Here is a 22,178-nt window from a genome sequence, read left to right on the forward strand (position 1 = left end):
TTCATTTTTCACCCTTTAATAGTATTGGATCAACAGAATTTTCAATTTAATACTATGTAATTCATTAATTTAAAAGTATTTTGTGTAACTTTGAAAATAAATAACTGTGTAATTTTTTTGTTCTTTTTCCCTTTTGTGATTCTGGGGATTGAAACCAGGATGTCCTATTGCTTAGCTATATCTTCACCCTTTTTAAAATGTTATTTATTATTATTATTATTTATTTATTTATTTTTACAAGGGATTGAACTTAGGGGCGCTTAACCATGGAGCCACACCACCAGCCCCACTTTTGTATTTAGAGACAGGGTCTTACTGAGTTGCTTAGCACTGTGCCATTGCTGAGGCTGCCTTTGAACTCATAATCCTCCTGCCTCAGCCTCTCAATTAAAAGTTATTTGAGACAGTTTTGCTCAGTTGATAGGATCAGTCTCAAAATTGTGCTCCTCCTGCCTCAGCCTCCCGAGTACTGGATATTTCAGGTGTGCACCACCACATGCACCCTGACTCACCCTTTCTTACATCAACATTTGAATGCTTTATGTTTTATTTTATATTTTAGTATTATTCATTATTTTTATATTCAGTATTTAGTATGTGAAAATGAGGTGTTATATGGTTTGAGTGAAGAGTACCATAGCATTTTTATTATCACACAGATGTCCCTTTATCCTGAAATCTTTCTTTGGAAAGAAAGACATTTTTCTTCTCTGCATTGCAATCTCTATCATTTATTTACTATTGTCTGAATAGCAAGGGACTTACTAAGTGTTTTTTCTTGAGTGAGTTCCACAGTTTTTGCATTTCATTGTGAGTATTACATTGATTGTTACAAACCATAACATCAGTTATGTGTGATATTATGGTATTTTGGTCAGTGGTAGACTTCAGTTACAACAAAGCCTATAGCAAATAGCCAAGCCATGTAGTACTCTGTGCCATCTAGATTTTTATCATTATACTCAGATGCTTGGAAAATGACGGAATTATCTTCGAGTGAATTTTCTATAATGTATTCCCATCAAGGGAGACATCATTGTATACATATATATGTATGTCATTATATAGTATATAATGGACATAATTTTTACTTATCAAGTTTACCAGTGCTCTTTCAATTTTATTTGCTTTTTAAAAGCACCAGCATTGACATTGGTGATTCTTTTTTGTGGTATGTTCATTTTCAATATTTGCTAAATTTTCTCTTTTTCTTAGGATTTTTTTCTCTAGTCTTATTTTTATAAAGTATACTTTTTTCCAAACTATTATGGCTTACTGATCTAAGACTGCATGTTTTCTTTTTAACCTCAGCTTTAGCTGTATCTCCCTTTTTTACATTTATGGAGGTTTGATAGACACACATTAACCTGTATACATCTTAGGAATCTATCTATCTATATCTTTTGGCTTATGTACATATCCAAGAAACCAACACCACAATCAAAAAATTATCATATTCATTACTACAAATTGTTACCTAGTTCCCTTTTACATCCTTTTTTTCTGCTCTTCCCCACAACCTTTTGCATAATAAATTTGATCTTACTGAGCACAACAAGAAGAGGATATTGAAATTATATAGATTCTTGAATTATCACAAAGAAAACATACCATGTTCTGTTGCTTACAAGAAAAAGAACATTAATGGTACTCCAATAACCCCTTCATGCCCTCTTCTTCTTACTACTCATCCATCATCCCCAATGGTAAGTATTTTTTTTTCCTATCTAATACTCTTAAAGCTTTTTTTAAAAAATGAGCCAACTTATAATAAAACAGAAGTGTGACTCCCTCTTTACTCATTAATCCATAAAAGGGAGGAGAAGGAGCAACTGAGGGTCGTGTGCCAACATTGACCCAACTCCAGCCTGCTTCTCTCTGATTGGAGGGGATGTGAGGCAAATCCAGAGATGAAGGAGAGGGCTGAGGCAGGATGTGAGGCTGGGGGCTGCTAAGAAAGGTTACCAGAGTGCAAGAGGGAGGAGGGAAGAAAAGAGAAATGAAGGGGAGGGGGCAAATGGGGACCAGTGGGAAGCTCAGATGAGGCAGAAGAGAAGGTGTAACAATGGCACAGTGAGGGGGGAGTGTTAGCATCTGGAGAGGTGAACATATGAAGGCAGGGGTGAAAAAAGAGAGTGACATCCTTGGTGCAGTTCTCCAAGCTACAAGCAGGTGAAAGGTTCACACCCTAGTTTTTTCCTCCCACTCTCACTTCCCAAATGAAATCCCATCCCAAGTTCATTGGAAAGATTTTCCTTCTGTCACCCCAATTTATGTCTTCTGCTAATTGGGGTTCACTTTATCTTCTTCCTCATCTTCTGCATCCTGTTTATTCACTCTCCATCCTTAGCAAGTTCTTTTTCCCCCTCAGCCACCTTCTCATCTTCCTCTTCCACGTCTTTATTTTGCTCTTTCCAGCTTGCCTTATACTGCTCTTTCTTCGTTTTATTTTTCAGAGCATTGGCACTAAATGTGGTCTCACTGCCTCCTGGTCTTCTCTGAGATGGTACTGGGACAAAGTTGGGACAGGTGTGAAAACTGGGTCCCAATGTCCAGACTGAAAGGTCCTGCACTTCAGAGTGTGGTGGCAGCTGGAGGGACCTTTCCCAGTGATAAAGGCAGCAGTGATGGGGGCAGTTAGAGCATTGTCCCAGAATCTTGTTTCCCACTTCTCTTCTCTTTAGGGGTAGAATTAATGGTTCATAGTGTATGCATGAATAGACAGCACCACACCATGTTCCAGGTGGCTTTACCTTTTACCTTGCCATGGCAGGCTTGGTAATTCCTATCAATTATCATCTCTGTGGCCATTAGTCACATATATATTTATTTGTCATTTGAATGTTTTCTCCTTTGTGAAATCTATTTTTGAAACTTCTCATCTGTGCTGTACTCTGTTGGCATGTCTTTCTTCCCCCTAAAAAATTGAATAATACTTCATATATTCTGCACTATAAACACTTTACTAAAAATGTTAACTAAAAACATCTTTGACTTTCAACTTTGGAGACACACTGACTTAAAATGACAAAAGTAGTTTTTTTTTTGTTGTTGTTTTTTGTTTTTGTGCTGGGGATTAAACTCAGGGGCCCTTGACCACTGAGCCCCATTCCCAGCCCTAATTTGTATTTTATGTAGAGATAGGGTCTCACCGAGTTGCTTAGCCCCTTGCTATTTCTGAAGGCTGGTCTCCAACTCATGACCCTCCTGCCTCAGCCTTGTAAGCTGCTGGGATTACAGGTGTGTGCTCAGAAAGCTAACAATATTCAAGATTTATCAGTTGTTTATGTACAAAAGAAAATAAATATTCAAATTGGAAATTAAAAACAATTCTAGTGACAATTATGTCAAAAGCAAAATAGTTAGGAATATTTTTTAGAAAGTTGTGAAAACTTGAACATTAAAATATAGAGTATATGGCTTCTTTTTAGAAGATCTAGTATCATTCCTAAGTCCCTTCCTTCTTTTTGAGGGTTTTAAATTTATAGAAAGAGAACAGAAATTGTGTTTTATTTCTGTGGTACTAAAGAGTGGTCTTAAGTATGCTTTACTTGGGAACTATATCATCATCAGTTATTATTTTATTTTGAAGTAGGGCCTTGCTAAGTTACTGAGAAGGGACTCTAAATTGTGATCCTTCAGACTCAGCCTCCCAAGTAACTCGTATTATGTATATGTGCCACAAACTTGGCAGGGATTTTGTTCTTGACTTTAAAATTATTACACATTGGTTCAGAATAAAATTTAGGTAGTTCTTTTGCCATTTTTATGGCAGAAGATGGAGGCCACAGAGAGAGGATATGGCTTTCCACATCTTTGGAACAGAATACCAAGTATTGATTCACCCTCTTCCCCTTATTCAACATTTAAAGTTTTCAGAGGTATTACAGAATTGTTTGAGAAAGATCAAGGGCTGTGAGGAAGGGGAACCAGTATTTCAAAGTGTCCGGAAGAGTACTCTAAGAAACAGTGCTGAGCTACCGGGGTATGAAGAATAGAGTCCCTGAGATTTAATTGTAGAAGCCACAGAACGTATATAAGAATGTAAACAATGCAGTTGATACATTTTTAAAAGATGATCATGGGTAGAACTTGGTCAGTTGTACTCACTCTCCCACCGCATCCACATACCCACAAACATCACACCCCTTTCACCTCACTTACATCACACCTTGCTTGAAGAGAAATGTGTGTGTCAGTGGTACTCCGCTGTTCACCATGGGCAGAACTCTTTGCCTAGCCTGTGGTAGAAATCAGAATGGATCACAAAGTTCAGGACCATCTTTGTGTTTGCATCTCCCCCGCCCTCTTTCTCTCATACACACAAATAACTGAAGATTTTAATTATAAATATATTGATGGATGACATGAACTTGGTAGTATTGGGCCAAATAATTGGAACTTTGAAAATATACATGTGCAGAAAGAGTATGAATGACACATTTCCTATCACACTGATGTTTTATTTCATTATTTTCACAAAAGTAGTTTTTTTTTTTTTTCTGTGTAATGTAATATAATGTACTGAACACTGCAAAATTAGTTTAGTGTGTTACAGGTACAAAGAGAATTAACATTTTTATCTTGAAGTTTACTAATAAATTTAAAAGAGACATATATTTTTTTTTCCCATACTTTCGATTGCTTCTTTTCAGTTTGATAAAATTGGGCCAAAGGACAGTTTCTTATATTTTATTGCTGTTGCTTCTTTCCTTTTTTGTATAAATTTAAGTTGTATAACTGTGCTTAGTATTACATATAAAGAGAAATATCAGAGATATAGCTGAGCAACTTAATAATCAGAAAATGTATTATTATATATTCATACTGTGTATGTCAGTGGTACTGGTGTATTACCCAGACATGAATAGAAATAAAATCCTTTAATGTTAAGGAAAATAGATGTAATTGGATGATATATCACCTCTTTTTTTTTTTTTTTTTTTTTTTTGTGGTGCCAGGGATTGAACCCAGGGTCTTGTGCCTGCGAGGCAAACACTCTACCAACTGAGCTATATCCTCAGCCCTCATCTCTTATATATAATAACTAAAATAAAATTTATGTGAAAATAGAATATTGATTACTATGGCTTGGGAGGGTGCTGGGGCATCAAGGATGAAATAAGGGCATATAGATATTATTAATACCTGCAAATGTATGTATGAAAAAAATCACACTGCATCCCATTAATATGTTAATAAAGTCCATCATCTCACATAATTACTTCATATCTAAAATTCTATTGTCTTTGGTATTTTCGGTATGTGAGGCAATACTGTTAACTATAGTCCTTTAATATACACTATTCTCTTTCTATGCATTCATCTTATCTTTTTGGTTGGGGGTCGGGTTCCACACACAGAGTATACAATGTATTTCTTTCTGTGTCTTTGATAATTTCACTTAACATGAATTTCTCCAGCTTCATCCATGTTATTGTAAATGGCAATAAAAAAATAAATAAATAAAATTTTGGGGGTTTGAATCCAGGGTTGCTTTTTCACTGAGGTATATCCTTGGTAGTTTTCATTTTTAAAACAGCACCTTGCTAAATTACTGAGCCTGGCCTTGAAAATCTGCCAGCACTTACACTTACAGCATCTTTCTTTTAAAACCTAGGTATGGTGGCTGCCTCAGCATCATAGTGACAACCTCTTCAACATAAATGATCCTTTCTTAAGATGGATTTTAAAAATAAATTAAAAAAATCTGTTTATATATTGGTATGTATTTATACAAATATGTCTATACTTATATATAACAAGTGTGTACATGTGGATTTTATATATAAATTTAGTTTTTTATATCCAGTTTTTTTTTTTGATGGACATTTATGTTTTCATGAAATGGCTATTGTGGAGGATAGAGTTGCAGTTAACATGGGAGTGCAGATATTCCTAAAAGTGGATTTTATTTTCTGTCATTATTGTAATGGTTACTTTGGGTGGTCAACCTGAATGGATTGAGGTATGCCTAGAAAATTGGTATACAATACCTCTTAGTGTGTCTGAGTGTCTTTCCAGAAGGTTGGGTCATAAAGCAGTAGGGAAGAGCTGTCATGATTGTACACAGGACCATCCAATAGATTTGATTTGAAAAAATGCAGAAGGGAAAGCTGATACTGACTTGTGCTCCAGTCTCCTTGAATGAGTTTATTTTCTCTGATGGTGTCACCTGTGGACATCTGCCATCAGATTCTTCAGTCTTTGAATATGGACATATACCATTGCTTCTCCAGTGGTCTTTGAAGCCTTCAGTCTTTTACCATAGCTGCTTCATTGAATTCCTTGATTTATGAGGCTTCCAGGTTCTTAGTCATGGCTGTTTTGAGTTTCCCTATTTTCCCAGCCAACAGTTTGGGGGACTATTCATCCCATGATCATGTGAGTCGATCTAATAAGTTCCCTTCTATATGCATCTATGTATTCTATCAATTCTGTTTTTCTTAAGGACCCTGAATAATAAAGGCATATTCTTAGAAAAATATCTGAGTCATATGATATTTCTACTTATAATTCTTTAAAAAAATATATTGTTTTTTGTTGTTCTTTTTTTTTTTGAATTTTTTAATTCGTTGACAGACTTTTATTTATTAACTTATCTATATATGATATTGAGAATTGAACCCAGTGCCTCACACAAGCTAGGCAAGTGCTTTACCACTGAGCCACAATCCCAGCCCCCTCGCCCTATCATGGTGTCTGTACTAGTTTATATTTCTAGCAAGAGTGTCCAAGTGTTTTCTGAAATAAAATTGTGTTTACAGTAATATCAAAACAATAAAATATTACTTGCCCATTGCAGCACATTCTATAATTCCAGCTATTTGGGAGGTTAATATGGGAGAATCTCTTGAGACCATGAGTTCAAGACCAGCCCACATAACACAGAAAGAGTTCCACCTAAAACTACAATAAAATGTTTAAGAGTAAATTTAACTAAACAAGTGAAAAAGTTACATGATGAAAATTATGAAACATTTTTAAAAAATTAAAGATCTGGGGCTGAGATTATGGCTCAGCGGTAGAGTGCTTGCCTAGCACAGGTGGGACCTGGGTTCGATCTCAGCACCACACAAAAATAAAGGCATTGTGTTGTGAGACTCAACATGGCGGCAGGTGGGGAGGCAGCACTTTCAGTACCTCTTCAGCCACGCGGACAGAGAGACACATCAGAATGTTCGGATTATGCCTGCTGAGAAACTCCCAGCAAAATTCTGCTGAAGTGAGACCTAGACGGGGAGTTTGGGATTATTGGATGTGGCAGCTTGCCCTGGAGGGGTCAATCTCGGCCACCCTGCGCGCAGAGGTGCGGACTGTCGCTGTATGGCAATTGGCGCAGAAGGAGGTGTTTCAGCACTGCCGGATACCGTGTGTGACATAGAGACCCTTTGAAGAGGTTGCTAACCAAGCCTTCCTGAAACAGCAGACTGACTCTCCCATCGGACACTCCAGCAAGGAGTCTGGGACCCGCCATAGCAGAGAGCTGACTTCACCAGAGTTCGGCGGATGGGATCCCTTCCCAGCGGAATCGGCTTTAGCAGGTGTGTGACTCCCATCCCCACCAGATACATACAGCTGGGAAACCTCAAAAATCTCACCCCAGAGCTCCGTGGGCGTGACAGTAGGGGCCGAGGGAAGCAGAGGGGACTCCCGACCCCCAATTCCCCCTACCACCAGCAGCAACACCCAAGGCCTTAGCTGCCAGCTCCCGGGGCGTGGCCACCAAAGGAGTCCAGGCAATGTAAGCTGACGGTTCCCAAATCACCCACTCCACAACCTTGGGGTCTGGGTGAACAGCAAACAGAGAGAGTTCTCAGTCGTTCGGGAAATAGGGCACTCAAGGGGGCTGCAAGTGTAACTAGATCTGTGGAGATCGCCTCTGGTGAGCAGGGCCTGGCTGGCTGGCAGGAGGAAGGGGGGAGGGGCCGGAGAAGGGAAACGGCTCTGGACTAATATGATTGGAGAGACGCCCAGTAGGGGAAGAGTAGCTGCCTTACAGGGATTGCTGCTGGCACCTAGAGGGCAGAAGCTCGGCTCTGAGGGTACAGTCCCACCTACTGGAAGAGAAGAAAATAGAACTCTAAGACTTCATTTATCATTTTTTTTTCCTATTCCTTTTTTCTTTTTTTACCTTTTCAATTTTTATTGTTCTTTCCATTCTCCTCTATTCTACCTATTTTTCTCTCCCTCTTTTTCTTTAAGGACTACTTCCTTCCCCTTCCCCCTAACGTTCACCCCAAGCATTATGACTTTCATTACGGGTAATTTTCTAAATGCAAATAGGTAAATGTTCCGAGGCTGTCTATAGGGCTCCTAAGTACCTAGCTACTACCAAATACCCTGATCCTTTTGCCTGTTAATATCCCCCTTCAGTAGAGCAATCTTCCAAGTTGCCAAGACATACTACCCTTCATACCATCATAGCACCCAACCTAAACTTAAAGTCCTAAGACCAAACAACAGATCACTATATGTCTACAGAATCTGTAAGCCTTTTATGAAACGAATGAATCAGCTTTAAATTACAATAAAGCCCAACAGCTCTAGACATAGTCTCCCACCACAAAGGAGAGACCACAGAGATATACAAAACCAAAACAAAATTTATAGGAGAAAACAGAAACACAGCAGTTAAACAGAGTTGGAAAGTAACGTGAACACCATGGAAAAACAAGGGACAAAAAGGATTACAAACAATGAAAGAATACTTTGAAAATGAATTACATAAGCAGATTCAAGAAGCAAAAAATCAACTCTACCAGGAGATAGAGATTTAAAAAAAAATCATACAGTAATCCTAGAAATGCAGGAAACCATAAACCAGATCAAAAACTGAAATGAGAATATTACAAGTAGACTAGATCAAATAGAAGTCAGAACATCAGATAATGAAGACAAAGGTTATCAACTTGAAAAGAGTATAGTCAACGCAGAAAGGCTGGTAAGAAACCATGAGCAAAACATCCAAGAGATATGGGATGTCATAAAAAAACCAAACTTAAGTCATTGGGATAGAGGAAGGTATAGAGGTCCAAACCAAATTAATGAGCAATCTGTTGAATGAAATAATTTTAGAAAACTTTCCAGACATGAAAGATGGAATGGATTGCCAAATCCAGGAAGCCTAGAGGACCCCAAACATACAAAACCGTAATAGATCAACTCCAAGACACGTTATTATGAAGATATCCAACATACAGAACATGGAGAGAATATTAAAAGCTACAAGCGAATGGAGATAGATTACATTCAGGTGTAAACCAATTAGGTTAACGGCTGATTTTTAATCACAGATGTTGAAAGCGAGAAGATCCTGGAACAACGTATTTCAAACGCTGAAAAATAATGGATTCCAACCAAGAATATTGTATCCAGCAAAATTAAGCTTCAGGTTTGACAATGAAATTAAAATTTTTCACGATAAACAAAAGTTAAAAGAATTCGCAGCCAGAAAACCAGCACTGCAAAGCATTTTGAGCAAAACACTACAAGAAGAGGAAATGAAAAACAGCACCTAAAACCAACAGTGGGAGGTAACTCAGTAAAGGGGGGAGAAATAATCAAAGAGAAAAACAAGCCAAATTAAAATAAATAAATAAATAATAAACAAACAAACAAGACTGGAATTACAAACCATATATCGATAGTAACCCTAAACGTTAATGGCTTAAACTCACCAATCAAGCAACATAGGCTAGTAACTTGGATTAAAAAAACAGATCCAACAATATGCTGCCTTCAGGAGACTCATAATAGGAAAAGACATACACAGGCTGAAGGTGAAAGGTTGGGAAAAATTATACCACTCACATGGTCCTTGGAAGCAAGCAGGAGTGGCCATACTCATCTCGAATAAAATCAACTTCAACCTAAGTTACTCAAAAAGGATAAAGAAGGACACTATATACTGTTAAAAGGAACCATTCACCAACAAGACATAACAATTATCAATATGTATGCACCAAATAATGGTGCTGCAATGTTCATAAAACAAACTCTCCTCAAGTTCAAGATTCAAATAGACCACAACACAATAATTATGGGTGACTTCAACACACCTCTCTCACCATTGGACAGATCCTCCAAACAAAATTTGAAAAAAGAAATTTTAGAACTCAATAACACAAGCAATAACCTAGACTTAACCGACATATATAGAATATATCAACCATCATCAAGTGGATATACGTTGTTCTCAGCAGCACATGGATCCTTCTCAAAGATAGACCATATATTATGCCATAGGGCAACCCTTAGTAAATATAAAGATGTGGAGATAATACTATGCATCTTATCTTATCATAATGGAATGAAACTGGAAATCAATTATAAAAGAAGGAAGGAAAAATCCTGCATCACCTGGAAAATGAACAGTATGTTACTGAATAATCAATGGGTTACAGAAGACATAAAGGAGGAAATCAAAAAATTATTAGAGATAAATGAAAATACAGACACAACATATCAGAATCTATGGGACACAATGAAAGCAGTTTTAAGAGGGAAATTCATTGCCTGGAGTTCATTCCTAAAAAAATAAATAAATAAATAAATAAATAAATAAATAAATAAATAAATAAAGAGCTCACACTTCATCTCAAAACTCTAGAAAACGAAGAGCAAAACAACAGCAAATGTAGCAGAAGGCAAGAAGTAATTAAAATCAGAGTGGAAATCAACAAAATTGAAACAAAAGAAATCATTGAAAAAAAATGACAAAACTAAAAGTTGGTTCTTCGAAAAAATAAATAAGATCGACAGACCCTTAGCCATGCTAACGAAGAGAAGAAGAGAGAGAACTCAAATTACTAACATACGGGATGAAAAAGGCAATATCACAACAGATACTACAGAAATACAGAAGATAATTAGAAATTATTTTGAAACCCTATATTCCAATAAAATAGAAGATAGTGAAGATATAGATAAATTTCTTAAGTCATATGATTTGCCCAGATTGAGTCAGGAAGATACACACAATTTAAACAGACCAATAACAAAGTAGGAAATAGAAGAAGTCAACAAAAGACTACCAACCAAGAAAAGCCCTGGACTGGATGGGTATACAGCGGAATTCTACAAAACATTTAAAGAAGAATTAGTACCAATACTTTTCAAGTTATTTCAGGAAATAGAAAAAGAAGGAGCTCTTCCAAATTCATTCTATGAGGTCAACATCACCCTGATCCCGAAACCAGACAAAGACACTTCAAAGAAAGAAAACTACAGACCAATATCTCTAATGAACCTAGATGCAAAAATCCTCAATAAAATTCTGGCGAATCGGATACAAAAACATATCAAAAAAATTGTGCACCATGATCAAGTAGGATTCATCCCTGGGATGCAAGGCTAGTTCAATATATGGAAATCAATAAATGTTATTCACCACATCAATAGACTTAAAGATAAGAACCATATGATCATCTCGATAGATGCAGAAAAAGCATTCGACAAAGTACAGCATCCCTTGATGTTCAAAACACTAGAAAAACTAGGGATAACAGGAACTTACCTCAACATTGTAAAAGCTATCTATGCTAACCCTCAGGCTAGCATCATTCTAAATGGAGAAAAACTGAAGGCATTCCCTCTAAAATCTGGAACAAGACAGGGATGCCCTCTCTCACCACTTCTATTCAATATAGTTCTCGAAATACTGGCCAGAGCAATTAGACAGACGAAAGAAATTAAAGGCATAAAAAATAGGAAAAGAAGAACTCAGATTATCACTATTTGCGAATGACATGATTCTATACCTAGCAGACCCAAAAGGGTTTACAAAGAAACTATTAGAGCTAATAAATGAATTCAGCAAAGTGGCAGGATATAAAATCAACTCGCATAAATCAAAGGCCTTCCTGTATATCAGCGACAAGTCTTCTGAAATGGAAATGAGGACAACCACCCCATTCACAATATCCTCAAAAAAAAAATAAATAAATAAAATACTTGGGAATCAACCTCAGAAGAGAGGTGAAAGATTTATACAATGAAAACTACAGAACCCTAAAGAGAGAAATAGAAGAAGATCTTAGAAGATGGAAAAATATACCCTGTTCATGGATAGGCAGAACAAACATCATCAAAATGGCGATATTACCAAAAGTTCTCTATAGGTTTAATGCAATGCCAATCAAAATCCCCATGGCATTTCTTATAGAAATAGATACAGCAATCATGAAATTCATAAGGTAAAATAAAAGACCCAGAATAGCAAAAGCAATTCTAAGCAGGAAGAGTGAATCAGGCGGTATAGTGATACCAGACTTCAAACTATACTACAGAGCAATAGTAACAAAAACAGCATGGTACTGGTACCAAAACAGGCGGGTGGACCAATGGTACAGAATAGAGGACACAGAGACCAATCCACAAAATTACAACTATCTTAGTTTTGACAAAGTGGCTAGAAGCATGCAATGGAGGAAGGATAGCATCTTTAACAAATGGTACTGGGAAAACTGCAAATCCATATGCAACACAATGAATGTGAATCCCTTTCTCTCACCATGCACAAAAGTTAACTCAAAATGGATCAAGGAGCTTGATATCAAAACAGAGACTCTGCATCTGATAGAAGAAAAAGTTGACTCCAATCTACATACTGTGGGGTCGGGCTCCAAATTCCTTAATAGGACACCCATAGCACAAGAGATTAAAACAAGAATCAGCAAATGGGATGAATTCAAACTAAAAACTTTTTTCTCAGCAAGAGAAACAATAAGAGAGGTAAATAGGGAGCCTACATCCTGGTTACAAATTTTTACTCCTCACACTTCAGATAGAGGCCTAATATCCAGAGTATACAAAGAACTCAAAAAATTAAACAATAAGAAAAGAAATAACCCAATCAATAAATGGGCCAAGGACCTGAACCAACACTTCTCAGAGGAAGACATACAAACAATCAACAAGTACTTGAAAAAATGCTCACCAGCTCTAGAAGTCAGAGACATGCAAATCAAAACCACCCTAAGATACCATCTCACTCCAGTAAGATTGGCAGCCATCATGCAAAAAACAACAAGTGCTGGCGAGGATGTGGGGAAAAGGGTACACTTGTACATTGCTGGTGGGACTGCAAATTGGTGTGGCCAATTTGGAAATCAGTATGGAGATTCCTTGGAAAGCTGGGAATGGAACCACCATTTGACCCAGCTATTCCCTTTCTCGGACTATTCCCTAAAGACCTTAAAAGAGCGTACTATAGGGATACTGCTACATCGATATTCATAGCAGCACAATTCACAATAGCTAGATTGTGGAAGTAACCTAGATGCCCTTCAATAGATGAATGGATAAAAAATGTGGGATTTATACACAATGGAGTATTACTCAGCACTAAAAAATGACAAAATCATGGCATTTTCAGGGAAATGGATGGCACTAGAGCAGATTATGCTAAGTGAAGCTAGCCAATCCCTAAAAAACAAATGCCAGATATTTTCTTTGATATAAGAAGAGCAAGTAAGAACAGAGTAGGGAGGAAGAGCATGAGAAGAAGATTACCATTAAACAGGGACGAGAGGTGGGAGTGAAAGGCAGAGAGAAGGGAAATTGCATGGAAATAGAAGGAGACCCTCATCATTATACAAAATTACATACAGGAGGAAATGAGGGGAAAGGGGAAAAAAAAAACAAGGGATAGAAATGAATTACAGTAGATGGGGTAGAAAGAGAAGATTGGAGGGGAGGGGAGGGGAGGGGGGATAGTAGAGTACAGGAAAGGCAGCAGAATACAACAGACACTAGTATGGCAGTATTTAAAAATGTGGATGTATAACCGATGTGATTCTGCAATCTGTATACGGGGTAAAAATGGGAGTTCATAACCCACTTGAATCAAATGTATGAAATATGATATGTCGAGCTATGTAATGTTTTGAACAACTAATAAAAAAAAAGACATTGTGTTGTGTCCATCTACAAAAAAGATTCTCTCTCTCTCTCCCCTCTCTCTCTTTAAAACAAATTAAAGATCTGAACAAATGTGAAAAATCTAATATTCATGGATTGGGAAGTCAAATATTGTTAAGATGCCAATCATTTCAATATTGATCTAAAATTCCAATGCAAAATTCTTTTTGGGATTTGACAGTCTGATTCTAAAATTCACATGAAATCGCAAGGGCCCCAAAATAACCCCAAACAATCTTGAATTGGAAGAGAAAAAAAAATAACTTGGAGGACTCATGCTTCCAAACTTGCTATTAATCAAGACTGGCAGAAGGATAAAAATGTGGAATGATTGAATAGAGCTGAGAGTCTACAAATAAGCCCATTTGTAAACTAATTTGAATAAATAGTATTTGAACAAGTGGTGCTGGAATATTAGATATCTACATGCAAGTAATTAATTTGGAACTTTATTTCAATCCATATCCACAAGCTGAAAATGTATTAAAGTCCTAAATGAAGGAATCAATACTATAAAGCTCATAGGAAATATAAACTCAATTTCTGCCACAGTCTGGCTGGGCGAAATAGCCGGGAGGTGACAAGCAACTTGAAGGTTGAAGCGGGAACTGCTTTATTGCAGGGAAACTCAGTGGGAACTGAGCGGGCACTCAAGGTAGCAAGAGAGCCGCTTTATTGTGAGACAGCAGAGGTATATATACCTAACTGATTACACACAGTTTGATTAAATTAGTATCATTTAGATACAGCAATCAGCCAATAAGGAATCTCCACCATCTTAATGGCTCGGTGGCGTTGGCTCACAAACCACTCCTTCTGGCAAACTGCCAGGCTCCATCTTAACTTTGCTGTGGCCCTCAACAAATTTCAGAGGATATGGGAAAAGAGAGAGTCAGTGATTTCTGATCTCCCCATTACACTGAAAGCAGGCAGTGAAGGAAGAGCTGATCTGAGAGGTGAGTGCCAAACCTAAAGGAGATGTCATTGGCCTTGGAATGTTGTAAGACATGGTTGAATTAAAAATTAATGAGGAAGAACACTGTATGCCCTGTGTTTGGTGGTTTGGGCTCTGGAGGCAGACAGATCTGAGTTTGAACTTCTAATTCTTCCCTTTAACTTCTTTGAGCCTCAGTTTCCTTGTTTACAGTGGGGATGATAATAATATATACTATATAGGATAGAAATTAAATGGGGATATATAAAGGGCTTACTGCATTGACTGATGCACTCAATGATGCATTCCAGTATATGTTCAATATGATTATTTCTGGTTATAAGGGTTGTTCCTTTCTTAGTGCATCCCTCTTTCACCCACATTCTTTTTTTGTTGTTGTTGTTGTTGTTGCCTCTCTTTGTTGATTTGATGCCTCATTAACTTTTAAGTTTCTTGAGGTTTTATGTTCTGAGCACCTTGCAAGATGTCTTGCACTCTCATACTCTCCAAGAACTCAGAGTACATTTACTTATCAGTCAATAAATCAGGCAGCTAGCCACCAGAAAGTACAGTTTTGTGAAAGTTTAAAGACTGTCATTCTAAAATATGCATAAAATAAAGTTAGGTATAGAAGCAAAAAATATTGTGTCTAAAGCATGGGTGTAACCACCAAATTTGTGATTTAATGTGGATATACATTAAAAATGAAGAAGAAAAATTAATATATTTTTTTTAAAGATAGAAGTGGTATGAGTGGTTTTTAAATAGTGCAACTACTGTATAACTCTCTCAGAAATCTAAATGTGTGGGTATCATCACAAAAGGGCACTGTTACTTCTCTCAGCCGTGGATGACATACAAGTTTGTTGAGTCATTGGTGAACTCTTTGATTATTATATTCAACTCCCAGTATTGATATCAAAGTTTGAAGAGATAAAGCTTGCCTCTGTCAGTGTCATTGATAATTTTGTCATAAACTACCCAGGTATGGGCAAAATAGTTTTTTTTTTTTTTTTTTTTTAACATTCTGTTTATAAAAATTGAGAGAATAACATAAAAAGAGCCTTATAAAATTAATGTGGATACAGTTATTTCCACATTATAAATTAATACTTATTTCAGGTAATTCATTATCTTAAAATTCAATAAGTCAGAGTATGTTAATATAAAATAGTATAAACTTTAATGTTATATATGTACACACACATGTATCTATTATGAATAGTAAGCTAGAAAATCTTCACAGGCCATAAAGGAGAATGAGGGTCTGGGGTTGTGGCTCGGAGGTATAGCACTCACCTACCATGTGTGAGGCACTGGGTTTGATCCTCAGCACCACATAAAAATAAATAAATGTATTGTGTCCATTTACAACTTAAAAAAAAGAGAGAGAAAGCAGAATGAGGTGGGCTGGGGTTGTGGCTCAGTGGTAAAGCACTTGCCTAGCATTTGTGAGGCACTGGGTTTTACCCTCAGTACCACATATAAAAATAAATATAGGTATTCTGACCATTTACATCTAAAAAAAAAAAAATAAAGCGCAACAAGAAGTTTTTCAAAATAATCACTCTAAGCCAACAAAATAAATGAAACTCAACCAGAAAAGGAGAAATGAGGACTGGACCCTGTTTAGTGTGGAGAGAAACAACGTGTCAAGGATGTTCTGTGGTCTCCCACTATCTGAGTTTCCTTATTCCCAAAAGGAATGATGTGTTGTCAGTCAACTTAATAACTACACACAGTATGAATTGTGGGGTTATGTCTTGTTCATCTCTGAATTCCCAGAGCTAGGTTCATAGTTGCATTAAAAAAAGTATTCATTAGCCAGGCATGGTGGCACATACCTGTCTTCCCATCAGCTCAGGAGGCTGATGAAGGAGGATCTCGAGTTCAAAGTAATTCAAAGCAACTTAATTATGCCCTCAGCAACTCAGCGAGATCCTGTCTCTAATAAAATATGAAAAAAGGCTGAAGATGTTGCTCAGTGTTAAGCCCTGCTGAGTTCAATCCCGGTACCAAAAACAACAACAACAACAACAACAACAAAAAAAAACAAAAAAACAAAAAAACAAAAAAACAAACAATGTTCACTGATCCTACTTGAGAGACTTCTCTTATCTGAGCAGAGAAGCATCCTTAGGCCTCACTATGGCCTGAATGAAGTTATACATAATTTTATATATAATCTCTGGTATATTTTAACATTTATGGATATCATTTGCTGTAACTCAGAACCCAGTACTTTCCTTTTCCATCTCTTCCTTCCCTCTGCATATGTATGTTTTGTACTTGTCAGCTCTTGAGAAACTTGTGTACATCATCATTTGTCCAGAGTTTCCAAGAAGACAGAAAGGATTGTTCCAGAGCCTCTAAAGTAAAGAATATTCTGAAGTCACAATGGGCAGTGTATATTGATTTTAATCTTAATAGATTCTAAAAATTCTTTTGGTTTGAGCAGGCTATATGTAAGGTTTTTAAAACGCAGCATCAGTGAAATTAAAACTTGTAAATAGGGCTGGGGATATAGCTCAGTTGGTAGAGTGCTTGCCTCGAATGCGTAAGGCCCTGCCTGGTTCAATCCCCAGCACCACAAACAAACTTTTTTATTTATAGTTATATAAGCATGGAATATAATTTACTTCAATTTTGAGGCACAGATTTCCACCTTATCCCATAATAAAGGCTTTTAGATTTACATGATATTTATGAGTGTGGCAAGACTAATTTTGTGTGTGCAAAACTATTGAGTGTACCCCATAAGAGGCAGATTATATCTTTTTGAGATAAAGGCAAGCTGAGTTTGTTGAAATATGCACTGAATGAAACATTTTAACCAGATTTGATACAGAAAAAAATATATACTCATTTATAAAAGAGATCAGTATTGTTAATAATATTAGGTATTGTGTATGGAGTACCCTAATGGATAAGATAGAATGTTACAATTATGATCTTACATGCAATAGCATTTTCCCTCACAGGTTTGTGAATAGGTGAAATTGGGATGTCAAACAGAGGTAGGGTGGTAGTAATCACTCCTTTTTTAATTAGGTCTTACATAATAGGATTCAATTCTTGAAAGTATAATTTCAAATTTTATTGAAGGCCATGTTATCTATTTCAGTTGAGAGTCTCTGAATTCCCATTTTAACTGCCAGTTTATAACCACCAAAATCTTTAATCATAATTTGTTACTCATTGTGTTCATTCATTTATGCTTCTATGGGCTATTTTAGGGCAATGGGTACAATGGGTATAATGCTAATGCTATTATATCGAGGTTATAGGCAAAATGATGTATATACAATAAATAAATTATATTAGTAATTTTATTTTTTAACTTTTATTAGCTCATTTGATGTATACATATTAGGGTTCATTTTGATATAGTTATATAATCATGGAATATAATTTGCTTCAATTTGGTCCCTAGTACTTTCCCTTTCCCTTCATTTCTTGCTCTCCATGTTTCTAGTAATGTCATTACCGTGTATTCTTAGTGGGACATGCCAATGTAGAAATTATTTGAGTTACATTTTGGTTATCTCAGCGAAGCTTTGTTAATAGCTACAGTTTAGCAGATAATAAAATTAATTTAGCATTACAATTCTTAATACACATATATATAAAAGTACATATATAATGGCATAAATTGACGTGAACAAACTTTATATACAGAGATACGAAAAATTGTGCTCTATATGTGTAATAAGGATTGTAATGAATTCCACTGTTGTCGTGTATTTAAAAAAATAATAAAATCAATTAAAAACATAAAGTTAATTTAGAAGTTATACAGTACAATCACAAGATGCAATGTGTACCCTTTTATTTTTTCACTACCTAATTATTTAAGACTTTTATTGGAGCATTATAAAAATATACAATAGTCAGATACATTAAGCACTATTTCTACATATGCTTAACATATGTAGAAATACTTTAATCTTCTTTTTCAGCATTTTCTTTCCCTCCCCTCATCCATTTCACTTCCTCTACTCTGCTGATCTTCCACTATTGTTATTGTTATTTTAATTAGTGGACTAATATGTAAGATTTAAAAAAAAATTCTGGGCTTCCAATTGGATGAAATTATGGATATTTCAAAAATATATGAAGAGCTGGAGATGTGGCTCAGTAGCAGAGTCTTTGCCTACTATACATAAAGTCCTGGGTTTAATTCCCAGTACTGGTGTGGGGGGGATACACACACATATATTTCTATAAATTTATATATTTCTCTCTATATATTTCTATACATTTTACTTTCTACTTCCTTGTACATCAGGGTTTTGGGGGGTCCATTTTCTCTTCTCTTTAACTTGGCCACCAAAACATAGTTTTGAGTTTTTATTTTGTCTTATAATTCATGGGCCACTTGTGTAGTGGAAGAGTTCATTGGCTTTTTGCCTTGAGGAGGTGAGCCCATATCTTGGGATCTGTTCCTTCAAGAGGACTCTGGTTATTTCTGAAATCTTTTTCATTCTGGTGAATAAGCTTGATGTACACAGAGAAGGTGTCTGTCAGTACGAGAAAATATCTACAGGTTTATATGACACAGGGCATTTGAGTAAAATCCAGTCATCTAACATCAAAAAGCTATATTTTTACATATTAAATCTTTTTTTATGGTAGACTACCTTTTAATATTTGGATTGTTTTGAGTGTAAATAGCAGTTCTGAATCACTTGCTGAGTAGTGCATTTGAGGCCTGGCCCTCACAAGGGGAGCTTGGTGAAATTTACCAATGCACCTTTCACATGGTGAACACTCTCATGGAAGTGTTTCATCAAGACCACACAAATGTTTCGGGCAGAAGAATGAGTCCATGCAATTTCTATCTGCACTTGGCAGTGTTATCCCAGAAGTCAAAACTCCATGATTTGCCTCTTTTATCATCCTCAGTATGAAAAGGTTTATAATTGCTTTGATTCAAGCTGAGATAGTCAAGGCCCTGATAAACAGTTTTGTCTTGTTTTGTTTTCTTTCTGGTTCTTTTGGTTGCCCTATTGGCAGCATAATTTTTCTTGACCACATAGGTATCAGTCATCTGCTTACTGGGACTGTGCATGATTGCTGCCTGCTTTGGTGTGGACACAGCCTATATTAATACCACTATTTTCAAGGGTATGCTTATCATGCTTTGTATTCCAAAAAGCAATTTACCTGCACCTTATCTGGCGTAATGTCTGATAGGATATGTCACATTTCTTAACAAACTGTTAGCTACTGGAGAAATGCAGTTTCAAAAAATGTCCAAAAATGTTCAAAAAGAGGAATCCAAGTTACCCTGAAGATGAGACTTTTGTGATACTGTTACAGACCAAATTCCAGAACTCGGAATAAGGGTATTCCGTACTAACCATAAAATTCACTAACCATAAAATTCACAAGAGTTTATGGTTAAGAAACCAATTAGAAATGGTGAGCATGAGCCTAATTAACCTAAAGTAGTCATGGCAATGGATACTTGAGAGTTTGACTTTATCCTGCTGTCAGTCCAAGTCAAGAAGTGTACCTGGGCAGGACTGTTTGGAATTTTTTCTTAGATCCCCAAAAAAACTATAGTGCAAGATAGCCATGCTGTTCTTCTCTTCTCAGAGAGGATCCACTCTCTCCCTTCAGATTGTCCCCTTTTCCCTCTTTCACAAAAATTCTAATGAACTCATTTCCTGCCACTCTGAGCAATAAGTTTGAAAACTTTATTTTTTGATTGAAAAATATCTGCATTTTAAGTGGGAGGGATGGTCTCCACACTACCTCAGTTCCCCAGAGGGCTTCAAGGCCTCACTAAAAGTTCTGTGCCAGTTGAAGGGCTTCCAGAGACCTCCTTGAATGCCTTCACTCCATACTTCATACTGCACTCTAGAAGAAAAAGACCCAGAGAAGAATATTCACTAGAAACTCCAGCAGACTTTAGACATGGTATCTGTTCACACCTTGTATCAGGCAGTTATGAAACCCAGAACTAGGCAAATATGGGAGGTTATAATGAGGACACATCATACAGTAAAGTTTTCAAGGAGGAATTTCAAATCAGACATTATGATAAGGTGTCTGTTCCTGGGAAGACAAAAGGAGGAGAGATATATTGTTGTTATTTTCCAGATTGTCAAGTTGCACTTGTCTGTTTTCCTCTCATGTGAAATACTCACAAAGAGAAAACAAAAATTTTAAACTGTCATTTAGTTCTTGGAAAAAAAAATAGAAATACTGGTTCCATATGAAAGGTAGCATGGAAAAAAAGTAGTTGATAAGGCAAAGAGGGAAATGCTGGAATTAAAAATGAACAAAGCAGAGAGCAGTGGTGCACTCCTATAATCCCAGTGTTTTGGGAGGCTGAGGCAAGAGGATCATGAGTTCAAAGCCAGCCTCAACAAGGGCAAGGTGCTAAGCAACTTAGTGAGAGTCTTTCTTTAAATAAAATATAAAATGGGACTGGGAATGTGGCTCAGGTGTCAAGTGAACTAATAAGTTTTGGAATGACTTATTATCCAATAACCTATAACTAATCCACTCACTATAGGCTGGATGCCAGAATTTGATCACATGTTCCACAGAAGTCATATGGAAAACAGCTGGTGTCTTATTTATAGTGATTTGATTTTTCTTTAAAGTTCACTCTCTTCATGGGCTGTATTTAATTATAGAAAAAATATGTGTAAACATAAATGCCTGTGATTTGTTCTAATATTCTCACAGTATCCCATAACAAAGAAGAAAACAGACATCACAGCCCTTCCATTAGACTCAAGGCAAAATTGCAAATAAGTTCTTCTTTCTGTTTTTATACTCTAGAGTCTGGGCTACTGACAGATCTAAAGACCTGGCACATTCCATTTCTTTTTCATTTTGAATGTTAATATTAGTAACTTTAAAATCTTGCTTGTGCCTTATTTTTTGTGTAGGGCTGGGGATATTGCTGCCTCAAGGAATTGCTTTTGAGTTAAAACCTCAAGTTTTTTCTCATAACACCAGGTAACAAAAATGCTAAATAAAATATTAAAGTAATTGTGATATCTTGTTTTTTTTTTTAATGAAAGTGTATACATGGGCTGGGGTTCTGGTTTGGTGGTAGAGTGCTCGCCTAGCACATGTGAGACACTTTGTTCGATTCTGAGCACCACATAAAAAAATAAAATAAAGATTTGTGTCCACCTACAAGTAATATATATGTGTTTGTGTGTGTGTGTGTGTGTGTATACATACATACAAACATACACACGCACAAACATATCACAAATTGATTTAACATTATCTACAGTGCTAAATGTAAATGCACTGGGCTAGGTCTGGGCTAGATCCCAGTGTTGGGAGGAAA

At 36.4% G+C, this 22,178-nt stretch overlaps 1 protein-coding gene across 9 annotated transcripts in view; it reads left to right on the forward strand.

Moving 5' to 3' along the window:
- The window catches only part of LOC124106418 (zinc finger protein OZF), a 76,591-nt gene that overhangs the window by 10,224 nt on the left and 44,189 nt on the right, over positions 1-22,178 (forward strand). For 3 of the 9 annotated variants that reach the window (XM_058585460.1, XM_058585462.1, XM_058585461.1), the window contains one exon: positions 5,621-5,724. The exons of the other annotated variants lie outside the window; for them this stretch is intronic. In XM_058585460.1, coding sequence (XP_058441443.1) covers positions 5,683-5,724 — 42 coding nt within the window. In that variant the 5' untranslated portion in view covers positions 5,621-5,682. The remainder of the gene's footprint in view (positions 1-5,620; positions 5,725-22,178) is intronic. 9 annotated transcript variants of the gene reach the window in all.

The sequence above is a fragment of the Marmota monax genome, unplaced genomic scaffold (genome assembly GCF_021218885.2).
Source record: "Marmota monax isolate L192 unplaced genomic scaffold, Marmota_monax_Labrador192_F-V1.1 WCK01_AAM20220418_F8-fsc00682, whole genome shotgun sequence".
Classification (NCBI taxonomy): domain Eukaryota; kingdom Metazoa; phylum Chordata; class Mammalia; order Rodentia; family Sciuridae; genus Marmota; species Marmota monax.